The sequence below is a fragment of the Orbicella franksi genome, chromosome 5, assembly GCF_964199315.1.
Source record: "Orbicella franksi chromosome 5, jaOrbFran1.1, whole genome shotgun sequence".
NCBI classification, from domain to species: Eukaryota; Metazoa; Cnidaria; class Anthozoa; order Scleractinia; family Merulinidae; genus Orbicella; species Orbicella franksi.
Window position 1 is genome coordinate 6,529,858 of NC_138149.1, and position 17,234 is coordinate 6,547,091.

The window sequence follows — 17,234 nt, forward strand, 5'->3', positions numbered from 1 at the left end:
AATTTACCACTTATGTTGAACATTTTAATTGTAGCTTGTAAAGTAAGGTACTGTTACAGTAAGCTCTGGACGTAAAATAATCATACCATCCAACAAGTGTGTCCTCCAGTTAGTCAATTCTCTGTCCTTTAAGCTTCATCTCTACTTTCACTGCAAATCAAGATTAAAATTATTTTAATTAATAATTTAAACATAATAAGATATGCTCTAAGAAACTAAAACAGGGCAGTTAGAGATTAACTTCATTTTCAAAAAAAATAACTTTTATAACTACAATCATGGACAAAAGTCTTGGGACAAATTTGCACTTTTGGCGCTTTTGCGTACAAGCCAGGCATGAATACAATTTCACCTGCCTAACCTCGCCCCCACCCCCCATACAATGTTGAACACTAGTATGTGCAATTTCAGCTGATTTTCAACATTGTGTTGGGGGGGAGGGGGGACAGCAACCCATTTATAAAGGATATAGCAGTGTTTTCTTCATACTTCAGTTCTAAAACACAGATAATCCGTTACATTACATGTGTCCCAAGGACTTTTGTCCACGATTATCTGATTTTCGCGTCTCGTGGAAATATGCACAATAAGGATGTTTTTTTAAGCCTAAATGCATTTAGAACCCGAGAATGTGAACATCTGAGATAAGAAAGGCATTTCTAAGAACTTTTCCACAGCTTTTCCGTATTTTTAAGTGGTTTTGGACCGATCGGGAAGGGTGTTGACCTCAAACAATCTAGAAACTTTTGTATGTGATGGCAGTGATAACGACGTCGCTTGATTTGAATACGTAACGAATTGTTTACATTATGATGTACAGTTTTGCAGATACTTCAAGTACTTAAACGACAAATTTGGTATTTAATTCAATCTTAGTGATCACCTTAACAGTTATTACAGCGTGTTTAAGTATACTGAGGCGCTATGCTCTTTGTAGTGACGTCACCGTTTATTGGTCATCGCACAGTACTCAGTGGCGAAGAAAAACAGTGTTTCGTCAATGTTAAGTATCAACTAAGTAAGAAAACCAGCGAAACTACTTTTCAACACGAGATTTATGGTACTGTTTCGAAATAACTTCACAAAAGTCACGTCACAGCACACTGGTAGTAAATACAACGGTACTCACTTGATTCAGTATGGAAGAATTGACTTTAAACAATTCTTAACAAATGGAAAGTGATTACCGTGCTTGCAGAGCTCAAAATTAAGTTTTTACTAGCTATAAAGGTGTAGAAAGATTGATTACCAAACACATTTCACTTCGACATGTCTTAAATGTGAGCTTTCGGAAATAAGTGGGAACATTTTAAGGTTTTAAAGTGAGTACCGTTGCTGAGAACTGTTGAGTTATGCAAATAAGGAGTGTCCACAACACTAACAAAATGTCACACAATATTGTTTCGTAAATAACTAAAGGAAATGACTTCCACTGGCGGGAAACAATTTGCTAATATTTGGTTCGGTACCCTTTCGACCAAATTATAGTTTATGATGCCTGCTCACTGCATGTATCATATTCATGATACAGATGACTTCGAGATTTGACATTTCTGCGCGACTTCCCAGTGTGAAAACCTTCCGTTTTCCTTCAAAAAAAAAAAGAAAAAAAAAAGACTTTTACTCGCTGTTCGACAGAAATTCTTGTCATATGCACACTAATCTATAATGCCTTATGCTCATTGCTACCTCGAGCGTTAACCATGTGTGTCCTTTCAAATACTGCACGCGCGAGTATGAGATAGAACAAATTCCGATTTACGCCACGCGTTTGCGTTGGGAAAAATTGAAAAGCAAAAAAAATGAGCTTAAACAAACCACAAAATAGCTCAAAAATAATCTTTGTATTACGATCTATTCACAGAGTTGAGAGAAAACACATTTAGACTGTAGAAAACCACTGAAAAGTGACATTTTATTTCTGAACTGAAATTCAGACAATCATGGACAAGTCTTGGGACAAATTTGCACTTTTGGCGCTTTTGTGTACACACCAGGCGCGAATACAACTTCACCTGCCTAACCTCACCCCACCCCCCATACAATGTTGAACACTAGTACGTGCAATTTCAGCTGATTTTCAACATTGTGTTGGGGGGGAGGGGGGACAGCAACCCACTGATAAAGGATATAGCAGCGTTTTCTTCATACTTCAGTTCTAAAACACAGATAGTCCGTTATATTACATAAGTGTCCCAAGGACTTTTGTCCACGATTGTAGTTATTTTTTTGAAAAAGACTCAGTGTGCTTCTGACATTGTTACATTTCATGCATTAAATTCCTGAAACATTTTTAAATTCGGTAGTATTGGTTTCAAAAGATTAATTAATTGCCTCATCTGCAACAAAAAAGCGTCCCAATTAGCTATTCAACTGTTCTGAAAAACATTAGGAAAAATATTCTGTCTTGCCGTTACTTTAAATTGACTTTATTTTTGCAGCATATGAAAATCATAACCGACCAACTCCAACTAGCGTAGCCCCACATCTTAGAGAATTTGGCAACCCATCAAGCCGAGAAAATTTGGTCGTCACATAATTGTCTGCACAACATCCATACGTGTGCCACTTGCTCTGTGCGTGTGTGAGTTTTTCAAGGTCCTGTTTTTGTTTATATTACCTCTTTTGGCCAAACAATGGAAAAAAAAGAAACACCAAACAGTGTTCAAGAGGCACTGATGAGGAACATTCGGAGGGTAGAGAGTCCTTGTCTAGTGAAGAATGGCTGGGGAATTTTTCTTTCCTTTGATGGCTGAAAGACATGACCATCAATGAATGCGCTTTCAACTGAGGTTTGAAATTATACAGATCACCAATTTAATGCAGCTCCCAGGACTTTAGAAAACAAATTGGTAATGTGTTTAATGTTTTGAAGCTGGATTCGATTTTTTAAATAACTATACGGCTGTAAAATTGACTGCAAAGTCATGGGCAAAAATAATTTTTCAATTACGCTTCAGCATGAATAATTTTAACAATAATAAATTATATATACCATAGTATGTACCAATAAGCAGCATGATAAAAACAAAGTTACTCAAAAATTGATTCCGAAGACAGCAGAAAGTCCTTTGGAATTTTAAATTATGGCCTGATTCACGCGCAAAATGGGCAGCAGCACAAGAAGAAAGTCACATGATTCATCAGGTGACCAACAAGACAATTCAAACATGTTCACTTGTTTTGTATGTTTAGTAAAATTACAAAATGCTAAACACACTGGGAAAATGGTTGATTCAGTGATCAATCGAAAAGCTCATTACAATCTTCACAGCATTTGTTGGAAGTTTCTGCCTGGACAATTTATGCAGACTGAGGTGAGCTGCGGTGAGCAACGTTTTGTTGTAGAAACAGCCATCAATAATATTGTTTTCCAAAACTTTTGAAGGCACAGCCACTGGTCACTTTGCTTTGGTGAGATATAGCGTCAAAAGGAGTTGTATTAAAGCCTTCCAGATTTGAAAGCGTGCTCTTAAAACATTTTATAAATGCCATGATCGTTTTAATTTCGCTAAACACTAAACAATAACACTGGAGTTGCTTTGTTGATCAAAGTTGTTGTAAATAGAATAGTTTTGTGTCTGTTTTCAGACTTTTCGCCGCTAAATTAACAACTAAAAGCAATAAAACCATATTTGTTAATAGAAGCCAAATTTTGTAGTTTTCTTCTTTAAAGGTTATTGGTAAAGGACAGATAAAGCTATGACTGTAAAGTTGTCGCCAAAAATAATATTCAAATTACCCTTTAGAGTGAATAATTAAGTTATTTTCAACTAATTTTCTTAAACATTCTTTTATTCGGAAATTTTTTGATGAGAAATTTGTGCTTTTTAAAAAAGGAACACTTGCACAGAGTGATTTGTGTATTTTGTTTATGGAGATTTCCTTGTTTTGTTTGTTTAATTCAATCAGTTTGGTTAAATGCTATTACTTGAATAGTGGCAGGTGGAGTTGGTACATGGTACATTAAGAAAGGTATTCAATATAGTGTTAGACATGACCTTAATTCTAGCACTGATGAAAGTGAAATGTTATGGGTTGAAATTGAGAGTGACTTAAACAACAATATGATATGTGGTGTAGTATCCCAACATCCTTCTTCCAATCTTGAAATGTTTCTAAATAAGTTTTACTTGGTTATTGGCAAAATCAATCAAGAGAGGAAACTCTGCTTAATATCTGGTGACTTTAACATTGATCTTTTGAACTTCGATAAACATCCCTAAACAGAGGATTTTATTAATACTCTGGGTTCTTTTTTGCTAGAGCCCCACATACTGAAACCAACAAGAATTACCAATCATTCCTCTACAGTGATTGATAATATATCCTTTAATTCTATCGAATATCAAACAGTCAGTGGGAATTTATTACATGATCTAATAATATACATGAAAAAATTACTCGATTCTGATTGGCTGAGAGCAGTGCAGTTCAAGTGTAACACCAGTGCAAAAAGTGTAACACCGGTGCAAAAAGTGTAACACCAGTGCAAATTACACATTGTAATTCTGGATTATGATTGGCTGAAAGACAATAGGAAATTTTCCAGGCCAATGATATTACGTAAAATGATGACGAAAATTTTGTCTGGAGACGTTGAAAAACGTTTTCGCAAATGCAAAAAAATGGCTTCAAGAAAGGTCTTCCGGCACTTGCTCGGCGCAAATTTTTTCATGTGTATACTATTAATAAGTAATCATACAGTTTTTCTCATTCAATTTGGAATTAATTTGCACTTGTGAGTTTTTCAAAAAGCTGAAATTGCACTCACCGAAGCAGCTCATGCAATTTCAACTTTTTGAAAAACTCACTCGTGCAAATTAATTCCAAATTGAACTCGAAACCGTATGATTACCTATACTAATAGACCATTTGCCTAATTTTCTCATCATCGAGAGTTTTGCTTTATCAATACATAAAGAGAAAAGCTTTAGAGGAGATTATTCTAATTATAATGAAGAAGCTTTATTAAGTGAATTTAGATCCATTGACTGGTCTAATTTATTGCATGGACTATCAGATACTACTGAAATGTTTGATAAGTTTTATACGAAAGTAAGCAATATTAATAGTCATTTGTAACGTAATATATGCTATGAAGTAATTAGCATTTTCCAATACAAACCCATACTGGGCTACACAAGTCGAAATTACTGTAGTAAAGAGTCTTGTACAGCTCAAATTCTGGCTATATGGCATAATGATTTTCGGAAATCTCATTTTTATTTATCAGTAATTTCGACTCTTTACTACAAGAGTCGAAACTACTGTACTGTAGTATTATTGTACTGAGTTTTCCTATGAGAATGTGGGCCACCATAACGATCCTTCGATCTTCATTCATCAAAGCAACCTGCATTCGATATAACTGATTGCATGAACCCAGGAGCCAACGGGAACTAAACATAAAACTCTTGAATTTTGGAATTTTTCTCAATTAAGAGCTCCAGCTCTTTACAACAGAGTGAATGATTTTTCTGCAAAAAACCAAGCTGGTTCTTACTCACAGTTTACTAACATTCCTACCTCTATGCCGTCAATCATATTTTTACTTCGAATTCCACAGAACAAGACCTGCAATAGATGAGAATAATTCACCGAAGACGAAGAAAGTTTGGCACAAATTACTGAACATCGATCGAGGAAATCCGAAAGCAGAAGTGAATCCTTCGATCACAGAAATAAATGTTCAAACAAGCAAATAGAAACACCGTGTTGTTATTAATAGGTCACGGAAAATGAATATTCTAAACTAACCTTGCTGTCGAAAACGAATCCGTAGTTCGGCAAGGGTTGATAGTTTCAAATCTCAACTCAATAGCGAATACCTCCCTTCCTTTTCCCTTCCTTGGGATGCACACCAAAGTGATAGTAAAACCCGCATGGAGATCTGGGACAGACCCAGAGTTCCAAACGCACAAAGTCTGCAATGGCGCTGAAATTTAAACTTGTGAACTGTGGAATACTGTCATGAAAGAGAATTGCACAGCTCAAATTCAGGCTATATGGCAAGATGACTTTTGGAAATCTCATTTTTATTCATTATTCACTTTGATGCCCATGGAAGGGTTCCTAATCGGTTTCATTGACTTCCTAATCGGTTTCATTGACTTTTAATTCAATGAAACCGATTAGGAACCCTTCCAAATGAAACCGACTTACTACAGTAAGTCGGTTTCATTGACTTTTAATTTTAAAAATTTTAAGGCTTCTACAGCCCACAGTTTCAGTTTAAGGGGGTCTTATACATAAATTTTTCTTTTTTTGCAAAACAACTCTGTGGAACAGTTTTAGTACCACGTTAAAGGACTTTGCACTCTGACTTCAAAAATGAGCTTTTCCAGGTCACGTGCCACGAGAGTTAATGAAAACTACCTCCTAAGTGTTAAAAAGTGGTGTTCATTATAAACACGATAACGTAATAATGAATTGTTCGAGAAGTATGGAATTAAGTTCATCCTGTTCAAGAGCAAGTTGTCCAGGAGATTGCGTGATCAGCAACAGCGGAAGCGTGACCCACTTGCGTTAGGGCTTTAAAATGCTCGACCTTTCTGTCATGCAGTCGTCGCTTTGTTTTGCCGATATAGAAAGCGTCACAATCCCAGCAGCTGGCTTTGCATACGACTTTAGATTTTTGCGAGCGATTTAAACGATCTTTGTATGGAAAAAAGGACTTAACTCGGCAAGTGTTCTGAAAAATCAACCTAAGATTGACGAAACCAAAAAATTTATTAATACAAGATTTACGACGGCGTTTAAAAACTTCGCTTCGGAAACCTAAATAAGGAAGCACAAGGACTACATCTCTCTTGGGAACCGTGGTAACAGTTTCGGAAGGTCTGTTCCTATGCTTGTTTAAGACATCATTCATATTGAAGGAAATTATGCCTTTCGGGTAACCATTTAGAAGCAGTGTTTTCTTTAAATCAGAGAGAGCAGCCGGTAATGAAGAAAATGTTGAACAGATGCGAAAACAGCGATATCTGAGAGTATAAGACCCCCTTAAAACAATAATATTTTACATGTACGGACCACTCGAGATCTTTACTGATTTCTTCCTTTATTAAGAGATTAACAGAAGTCACTGATTTGACTCGATAGGTATCCGGTTTGAGACTCCGGTTGGTCCTGTATCACACTACACTGTCATCTCTCTTTATGCATCACTCAATTCCAGCAGTACCCATCCCCGCCCCTGGGCAACCGGAGGCATTTCCTCACGTTGTCAGTCCCGGGGGTGGGGCATTCGCAATTTTATCGTGGCCCGGGGGCTGGGCATTTGCGTAACCCGGGGGTGACCCTCGGGCATTTGACACACGTGTTTTAGAAAGTGCCATGGATGAGTTCATCGGGAAAGACGAGGCGTTTGTCGAGCAATGGCTTGTCCGTCAGGGAGTAGAGAAACTTGTAGATGTTTTTAAAGGTATGTTTTCTCAATTTGAGATATTTCTTCGTTACTTGTAAGCATATAAACATAAGTTACAAGGTGAACTATATTTTAATTTGTTTATCACAAAACAATAACTCTCGTGAACACGACTATTTCGCATTTCGCATTCAAAACTAGCCTAGCATTTTTTAAATTCATGAAAGTGGAGTTAAAATACTTCAGGTTTGCAAATCCAAATGATGCGATCTTCAAGACAGATCTTGCGAGCTCAAATTGCAATGCATCATCATTTAATGATAATTGCTTTATTGTAAACATTGGTAGCGGGATTGTCGTTATTCTAGTCGAAATATTGAAAACAAATGGTTTTCATACAACAAAACATTTAATATCACGCTATCCTCTGGCAAACTTTTAAGAACAAAATATAAAGAAATAAATATAATCAAAATCACCTAACATGTACTGTTGTCCTTGAAGTCTTACAGCTGCATTAAAATACTGAACAGTTGAACATTTTATTCACTGATTAATAAAAAAACTGCAGGGGTGTTGGAAGGTGACGATCCCGGGGGCGGGGCATTTGCCCTCTTTCTTCGTCCCCACCCCGGGGCATTTAGACAGCTTATGTGTCCCCAAACCTGGGAATTTGCCCATTTTTTAAAAAAAATACGCTAATGCCCGGGGGTAGCCCGGGGGAGGGGGGGATGGGCACTGCTGGAATTGACTGACGCATTATATGCACCGGGAATGACCGGAAGGTTCAAAGCTTCTGTCACCAGAAACCTTCCATAGTAATGTAATACAAGTTATATTTCAGTATCCTGCCCTAACATCATCAGTTTGATGAGGATGTATTATAAATACCGAATTATATAAAAAAAATAACCTCCATTTGGTGCTAAAATATGCTCGGATTATGCAGGAATATTACCTGTTGCGAAAAGTGAACAGTTTTCCGCGAGCTTCGAGGAAAGGATAACGTTTAAGGACAAATATCCGGGCGAAGTCAAATGGAGAACCGAGTATTGTGGTTATTATCCTTCAAATATTTTTCGCAACACGCGGGATCTTTTGCATGTAAAAACTGGGAAATATTTCTGGGATATTCTCCATTATAAAAACCGGATCATTGGATAATGCATTTGAAGAGATTTCATTGGCTTAGCCATCATGGTATCTGAGTTACCATAATCCATCAAATATATTTTCGCTCGCGTGCGATTGGTCTAAACACGTCACGCGACCGAATATTCCCCAGCTAAAACTGGGGGATATCCGAGAATATTCCCCAATTTTCAAAACTGCGCGTGTTGCGAAAAAGATTTGAAGGATAATAAACACAATAACCTCCATTTGGTGCGAAAATAGATATATGTTATTTGCCGGCTGGGAGGTCCGTATAGTGAAAAACTGTGACCAAGGTCATGAAAATGCTGCCCGAGGCCGCAGGCAAATAACATTTCCTAGCCGCCAAATAACATATATATATATTCGCGCAAAATGGAGGCTATGGTTTATTTATACCATGCTCTTCAAATATGGCAAGTGTACGCGCCATTTTGGGGGGCGCTTTTTATTGTATCTTAATTCTCTATTATTTGGAGGCGTTTCTATCATTTCGAGTCTCGTTGCGTACAATTTGTAGACGATGCAATTGTTCGACTTGGTCTTGATCCTCTATCTGCTGAAATTATCAGCATGTACTCCAACAGCTGGTTAATTTACAGAGAGAACATAAGAATAGTTACGGGTCGGACTAGCCTGTATGCGAAAATCTTACAATCTAGGCTCGGCTGCACGGGAGGGGTAGGGGAAGTTAGCCTGAGTATACGCGGTTACTATATCAATATTCTAACATGGCTCCGAGAGTTTTAGGACAAACCTCTATATTTGGTGGTGTTTTCGCTTGGGAATCGAGGGACAAAACGCAAAAAAAACTTGCCACTTTGACCTGAAAGCCTCGGAGCCATGTTAGAATATTGAAATATAGAACGTGGCCTATTAGAAAGCCAGTTTTGTCTCTTGTCTAACTCCTAATGTTCCACGATGATGATCACATGTGATGATGTCATCTACAAATTCTTTTGGTGTCTCTGGTTGGCTGATAACATGTGCGCACATTGACTGGGAGCAGGGGTGGTTCAATTAGTAAGGAGGCTTTCGCATTTAATTATTTCGGTAGCCCTTAGCTACTACAAAAGGGATGACAATAGCAATGTCAGCTTAATGCTTCTTAAATTCGCCAAGGTGATTAATTCTAGTTCAAGCTGACTTCAACCTCCTTTGCCAGCCAACCTAGTAGCCTCCATGCGGAGACATTCTTTGTGCTCCTTCCAAGATTTCCCGACGAGCCAAAAGAGCGTCTCCGTAGGAGGCTACAGCCAACCTAGCACAACTGATTTTCTTATAAAAAACAAATCTTCTATTATAATTCAATTTAATTGTGTCTTCCTTAAATCGACTTTTTTTTTTTTTTCACTAAATACTACACTGGAAACTTCCATACAATATTCACAGGTTTTCTATCTTCTGTCTCTAAGGTCAGAAGCTCCTATAATTTTAAAAGCTCTTGGTGAAAACAGTATGAAACTACTATTTCGTGAAGTGTATAGAAAAATAGGTAAGAAAATACCTTTCTACAGGGTCCAAATAAATTGCATTTCCTACAAAACCGAAACAAATTATACTTCCGACAATTAACAAAGCCTAAATAAATTGAATAGTTCCGTCTTCAAGCTTTTTATAAATTACAATTTTTACAAAGCCTAAATAACATGCAGGTTGTACAAACGTTACATAAACTGTATTTCCCAGAACTGATAATGCGTTTTCTGATATTATACATGTTCGAGCCATGGACAAAATTTCATTCATTTGACTCAGATTCTGGATCTACTGCAATTAATCTGTCCTCTCTTGTACAAGACTAAAGTTCTACCAGTCCAAAAATTTCCTTCCAGTTTTGCAGCGAATGGAACATCTACAAATGCCTTTGTCAGTCTAGTTGCACCTTGTTATTGCATTACACAAGACATTGGTACCAGAAGCCTGTCAGAATAAAGGCATTAGGAATCTTAATCAGTTACTAATGCGTCCTCCAGTCAACAGATTCGGCTGGATATTCCAACTGGTACTGTACTCTCTTCACTCTTTGGGCTCGATACTGTTGTAAAAAAGACAAAACAAAACAAAAACAAAACAAAATCGACGTGTGAAATCACATGAAACACATGATGTACAATAGCATGTCCAACCTAATCAAACACACTTATCATTGTAATCGTATCTATGACAAAATTCTCAATCGTGATTGGTCCTCCGTGCGCCTATTTTTCACGTGATCGGCGCGCGATCACGTGGGTGTCCAATTACAGGTATCCAGGTTGAACTTTTCGTAATTGGACACCCACGTGATTCGCACGTCAATTAGGGCGCGCTTTAATGGCCTCCTTCGCACTGTTTCCCACAGTTTTCAAAACTTATGAAAAGCGTTACAGACGTTTTCGCTCAAAAGAAGTTCTCAAGAAACATATATTATTCTGAAATTTGTTATAGATACGATTAATTAGCAATTGGACCGAGTGGGGTACAAGTCAGGGAGTAATCGTGCTCGTATTTTCAAATCGGCATCGCGCTTCGCGTTCGTCCAATTTGTACTCCACTCGGTCCAATTACTATTACTAATTGTGTACGAAGACCACAAATGCATGTTATTTACCAGTGCAATATGTAACTGAATCAAGAGGCAATATTTTCATTCATTTATGTCAGTCATATAGGCCTGGGATGGGGAAGGAGGAGTTACAGGACAAAAGAATCACCAAACTGAACACCGAGAGGAAATTGATGAAAACGAGAGACAAGCTATAATGAAAAGTTTTATTGGGAAAAATTCCGAGTCCCCGATAGGATTCGAACCTTTGACTTTCCGCTACCAGTTGGACCCTCTAACCACTGAGCTACACCCAACTCCTGGTGAGTTAGGTCATGTTTCTTGGTACTATAGTGACATGCGCCCTGCCTACACTGCAAGAATCATGTTCTCACGGAATATATTAAAATGACCGAACTCACCAGGGATTATCAGAGCTCAGTGGTTAGAGCACTCGACTGTTATACGGCAGTTCGTAGGTTCAAATTCTGCGGGGACCTTAGATTTTTCCCCATTGTTCCGTGCTCGGGACAAACTGGTCGAAGTTGTATTATTGTTCACCGAGTTTCACGTTTATCATAATTTCATTTCTAATGCAAGTTTTATGTTAATATCCGGGATTACCTCACTGATATTAGTATTGACGAATGTTTTAAACAATTTTAACTCTCTGTGTTGCTTTTACAGGGTAGTGACTTCAAGTGGGTTCCCAAAGAGTTTTCAGCCAATCACAGCACGAGTTTGAGCCATACGTAGCTGAGTTTGTTCGTGGTTGGAGCGGCGTCAATGTTCGCTGTTGTCGTTGATTTGAACAGCTTGACAAATGAGCGACAAAAATTATCTGAACCAAGTACGTACACTCCGGATGGTCGCTTGTCATGCACTCAATTATTTTTGTTGCCAGACTCAGGGTATTAGCTATCTTGTGTTGGACTGAAAATTGTTTTCGTTAAAGAACAGGATTTTCTGGTCGAGTTGAAAATTAGTTCTTCAAATTATCATTTTTGTCCCTGGACCGCGACGCATTGTTTTCTACGCGCTAGGTTCAACTGAAATTATTTTTATTGCTCGCTTGTGGTACTGTTCAAGTCAAGAAATTTGAACCCAATTACCAGCCAATCAAAATCGTCCGTTCCAAAAGCTAAGAATTGAACATGATTCGTGAGATCAACTTAGATTCTTCTGTTGGAAAATCGTACTGTGATTGGTTAAAATCTTTCAGGTGGTTCGGTTGAAGTCAATGTATTGTACCTTTGTTCCTTATTAATAAAACCTGACCTTTTGTTCTTCCTGCTGTGTTTATCTCCCGGCAACTTCACCTGAAGAACTTTGAAATTCACATTGGAATCTTCAAAGCCAATGGCGATAAGACGCTTATGAGGACAAGCTGCTAAACTGTACACACGGCTTTCCAGAGCAATTTCACTCAGCAGGTCACCTGACTTGACATTAAACAGCCGAAGAAAATGATCATCTTCTAGACTACCAGTGAAGTAGACAACGCACTCGTCACTAACAAACTTGCAATCCATGTTTCGAACGAAAACACGTTGTATTGTTCGGAGTAATTTTCCCAAAACTACATCGAAGACGTGAAGGGCTACGCCAAGGACTTCAGCAAGTACGCAATATTGTTCAGTAGGAGAAAATGTCGTCAATTGAAGAGGTAAAATGTATGTAAAAGGACGGGATATCTTCCAGAAAACAACATCACCACATTGCATCTGCAATTCCTCCTCATCAGCAGTTATCACGTGACATTTACTGTTACATGCAAGAAAACGCCCATGAATAGGAATTGTTGACAAAATGCCTTCCCTGGTTGTATCCACAATGATAACTTCTCCGAATCTTTCATAGGCCACTCTTTCTTCTGATATGGGGATTAGTTTATGGAGGTACACTAAGTCAGTCCAACTTCGGATGCACTCAGACAACTCAAAATTCCATAGCTCAAGGGTGCCGGGACTGGTTTGCAACAGAACACCTTCTCTTACAGCAACAAGATTATCTCTATGAAAACTACTAGTGTCTTCAAAAACACTTTTCCCAGGTTTGAACATACCACTTGAAATGTCCCAAGCCTTAAGTGTTGCTGGACTGACAGATGTTTTAGTCTTAACAAACAGCGTGTCACCATTCAATGATAATACAACTTTCGTAACCACAGTCGTTGAAACTCTGGCACTATCTTTCGTCAGTTCATCAAGCTGCAACATCTCTATGATGTAACCACAATGAGAAACGCTCAATACAGATTGTTTATTCAGCACAAAAGCAAGTCCAGGACTCAGTGGGATTGTGGTATCTCTTTCAAATGGCAAGCAAAAAGGATCTCCTAATAAAAATCCGGTCTCGCTATATGATTTAAATTCCCAGGGGTGATAAGACACTTCGTCAGGCAAAACAGCCAAGGAAAAGGTTCCGTCATTTTCCATGTTGACGTCAAAACGAAAGAGCACACACCCACGTTTGTTGAGGCAATAAAGGCATCGACAGTCAGGGGAGAACTTTATCATGTTGCCTACTACTGGATTAGTTGTCCGTGCTAGAGTTCTATAACCATCCATTACGTCAAGCAAACTAATCGAAAGAGAAAGGTCAGAAATTGCTAGCAGTCTTCCATCGCGAGACCAAGCAAAGCACTCAATATGGTAACTCCATGTAAAACGATTTATCTCTGAGCCATCTGTCAGACTCCACATGATAATTGATTTACCATCTTTGGGGCAATCAGTTAGCATCATCATCTTTTCTACAGAAATTGAACAAAGCTGGAAATCGCACTTGCTCGAAGGAAAAAGTGGTTTCCGGTCTCCGTCAAACGTATAGGCATGACTGAGGATTCCTGGTAAGACAAGGTCCTCTGTAGGATGAAACACTACTGAGCGACAACATGGCTTGTAAGGAAATAACAAGACTGATCTATATCGATCATAGTAAGGATCAGCATCATACTGGATTCTGACATCTCGTTTCCATAGCTGCTTGCTAGTATGGAGCGACCATAGCTGTATCGTGACATCAAAACATTTGCATACCATGTAGTCTAACTGCGGTGAAACATCAAAACAAGCTACGGCAGCTGAACATTCAAATTTGGCCTGAACACGCCCTTGCAGGTCCTTCTTGTGCAAGTATTCCATATACGCCATTTCAGAATATTTCGTCTCTAAAAGGTTTAAAGCTTGAGATGACAGTTCAGGTCCGCCCTCGATCAACAAGGTTTGAAAGATGGTGTGCGGCAGTATTGCTAATGTGGCAATATGCTTTCGTAACAACACCAACAAAGTGTTAAGGGCCCCATGACATTTTTCGATGCCCATTTGCTTCTGTACACAAACCACGTCTTCAAACGCCAGTGTAGCATTTAAACACAACTTTGCGTACACAAGCTCTACGTCCAAAACAAATTTCGTAACAACGTTCTCAAGGCTGCATACTCTCGCATCCTCTAGTTGTAGCATGTGTTGAACTCCATGTCGCAGAGCGTATTTTGCAGTGTCAGGGAACTGTGCGCCGTCAACGCCTTTTCGTTTCACCTCATCAAGCTCATCAATGCAGAGCTTGGAAAGGACTTCATGGCCTTCTTTTTCGTCCACACTGAAGTCATGATGTCCGTAGTTCGCCTTTTCAATCAACCAGTCTTTAACTGACTTGTGAAAGAAGTGAACGCACTCGTCTTGAACGGGTAGAAGTGCCGAGACAAAGGCAATTGCCGCTTTTACTTTTCTTTGAAACACTGATGTTGATTTACCTGAAAGCAACAATTTAGACACGAAACCAAGAGGCAGTGGCTCTCTTGCAGCTGTGACGCCACACAGGAAATTCCAAAAGTGGTCCTCCGTGACGTTAAGTTCCTTACAAAGTTCAGTCTCCAGACGCTTGAAATACGACTGGTATACAGACGAAATACCTGATGGTAAGATGCTGTCCAGCAGTTCAGGGGTTAAAACTGGCACTTCCTTCAGTATGAAATCTACCAGGTAATGAGCATATAGCATGACTCCTTCTGACTTTTGAACCAGTGCTTGCAAGATCTTTTCTCGATGCTCAGATTGCAATAAATGGCTGACTTGCTTTTCAAAGCAAAGGTAAATATCCTTCACGTTCTCTTCAACGTTTGGATCCAGCTGCAGGGGGCGCAAATTCTTTAGAGTTTCTGCTATGTTTCTTTCCGGTCGCGTTGTCACCAGAAATCGAATCCACCGTGGAAGACTTTGGAAGTAATTGGCGATTACATCTAGTAGCTCATTTCTTCCTTGGAATTCGCTTTCGTCCAATCCATCTATTACCATCAGATAGGTCAACCCAGGGTCATTCAAGCTGGCTAGAGGTTCCTCAAACAGCACTTCAAACAGATCCTTCACCTCCATGTTGTTTATCTCCACACCCAGATTCCTTGACAGCTTCTCCACAAGAGCTTTCTTGTAGTCTAGCAGAGAATCACACAACTGACTGGCTAAGGACTGTAGCATCACCTTGGGATTCCTCTGGCGTGCCCTGTCATGCTGGCAGAAGTGGCTTCCAGCTAGCTGTCCAGCATCTTGCATCTTTTCACACATGACAGCTGAGATTACAGACTTCCCCATCCCAGCATTTCCACTGATCACCGTCACACGATTTGGGGAACTTCTGTCATTTAACCAACTCTCGACTTTGGAAAAGATTGACAAACGGGTTTCCTTTACGTATCTGTCTGCGTGAAATCTTACGTTATTCAGGGTCTCAATCTTTGCGAGTTTCTTGAGGATTTCGTTTTCTCTCTGCTTCTCTCTTTGTCCTTCCAAGTTTTCAGTTGTTTGCTGCAAATCTAGGCGCAAACAGTCAAATCGTTCGTCTTGGGCTCTTAATAACTTCTCGTGAGTCTGCTGTATTTCTTCTACTCTAAACTTCGTCTCCTGTAGTGTCTTGTGGAATTCGTGCTGGCTATGACGAATTTCTTGAATTGCTTTGCTGTCATCAATTTGAGTTTCACGAACATTTGTAACAACTTGATGTGTTTTTGTGTCGATCTGAAATACCTCTTGCAGCTTCATGTTGCTATCTTGAATTCTCCCACGATCTTCTAGTTGGTTCTGACGTACTTCATCAACAGTTTGCTGTGTTTCGGTCTGGGACTGACGTACTTCATCAACAGTTTGTTGTATTTTGGTCTGGGACTGGCGTACGTCATCAACAGTTTGCTGTATTTTGGTCTGGGACTGACCTACTTCATCAACAGTTTGCTGTGTTTCGGTCTGGGACTGACGTACTTCATCAACAGTGTGCTGTGTTTTGGTCTGGGACTGACGTACTTCATCAACAGTTTTCTGTGTTTTGGCGTGCGACTGATGTACTTCATCGACAGTTTGCTGTGTTTTGGTCTGTACCTGATGTACTTCTTCCAACTTCGTCTTGCTACCCAGAAGTATTTTACGATTTTCTAGCTGAGTCAGATGCACTTCATCGACAGCTTGATGTACTTTGCTCTGATATTGACGTATGTCCTTCAGCTGTGACTTGATGTCTTCTTCACTGTCAGCCCACTCAAACAACACGTCAATAAAGTCTTCCTCTCCACAATGCTCAGCCTTCAATCTATCAATTTCCGCCTGAGGCAAGCCAAGAGTAACAAGAACAGCACTAATTTCCAGCCACAGAGCAGAGAAAGTAGGTGTATCAATACCAGTAGTGGTAACATGACCGTACAACGTATTGCGGAAAAACTTGATGCGAGCAAGGTTTGCCTCAACAGAGGTGTCAGTAAGGGGTGGCTTCGTGTGCCAAAACCAGGGGGGACGGGAGAAGCCACAAATGCTGGTTAGAAGGAGGAATAACAAAGTAATGTCAAATGTGTTGGAGTCTGGTGTGGCTCCACCAGGTGGGAAGAGCAGGTCCCACTGTGGTTTATGTAAAACCCGCCTCCTTAAGAGATTGTTCAGAGCATGATAGTTTGCATTGAGATGAGCCAACAGATGTGCTGGGGGATGATATCCATCGAAAATCTTCCTAAGAACCGTTGTCCCACCATCAATGAGAAGTCTGCTGAGCTTGGCTCCATTTGTCTTTTCCATAGAACTGGCTAAGGGTGAAGGGGCAGCAGCTGCCATCTTAATCCAACGAGCAAACGGGTAGACCTCCGGTTACACCTGCATGAGGTATAAATAAAAATATTATTTTCTGTAATGGGTTAACTATCTTAGC

The 17,234-nt window shown here is 39.3% G+C and overlaps 1 protein-coding gene across 5 annotated transcripts in view; it reads right to left on the minus strand.

Annotated features, from left to right (window-relative positions):
* LOC145486502 (uncharacterized) overlaps positions 1–17,234 on the minus strand; it is a 79,990-nt gene that overhangs the window by 55,093 nt on the left and 7,663 nt on the right. For 3 of the 5 annotated variants that reach the window (XM_081465183.1, XM_081465182.1, XM_081465181.1), the window contains exon 4: positions 13,093–17,179. The exons of the other annotated variants lie outside the window; for them this stretch is intronic. In XM_081465183.1, coding sequence (XP_081321309.1) covers positions 13,093–17,140 — 4,048 coding nt within the window. In that variant the 5' untranslated portion in view covers positions 17,141–17,179. The remainder of the gene's footprint in view (positions 1–13,092; positions 17,180–17,234) is intronic. 5 annotated transcript variants of the gene reach the window in all.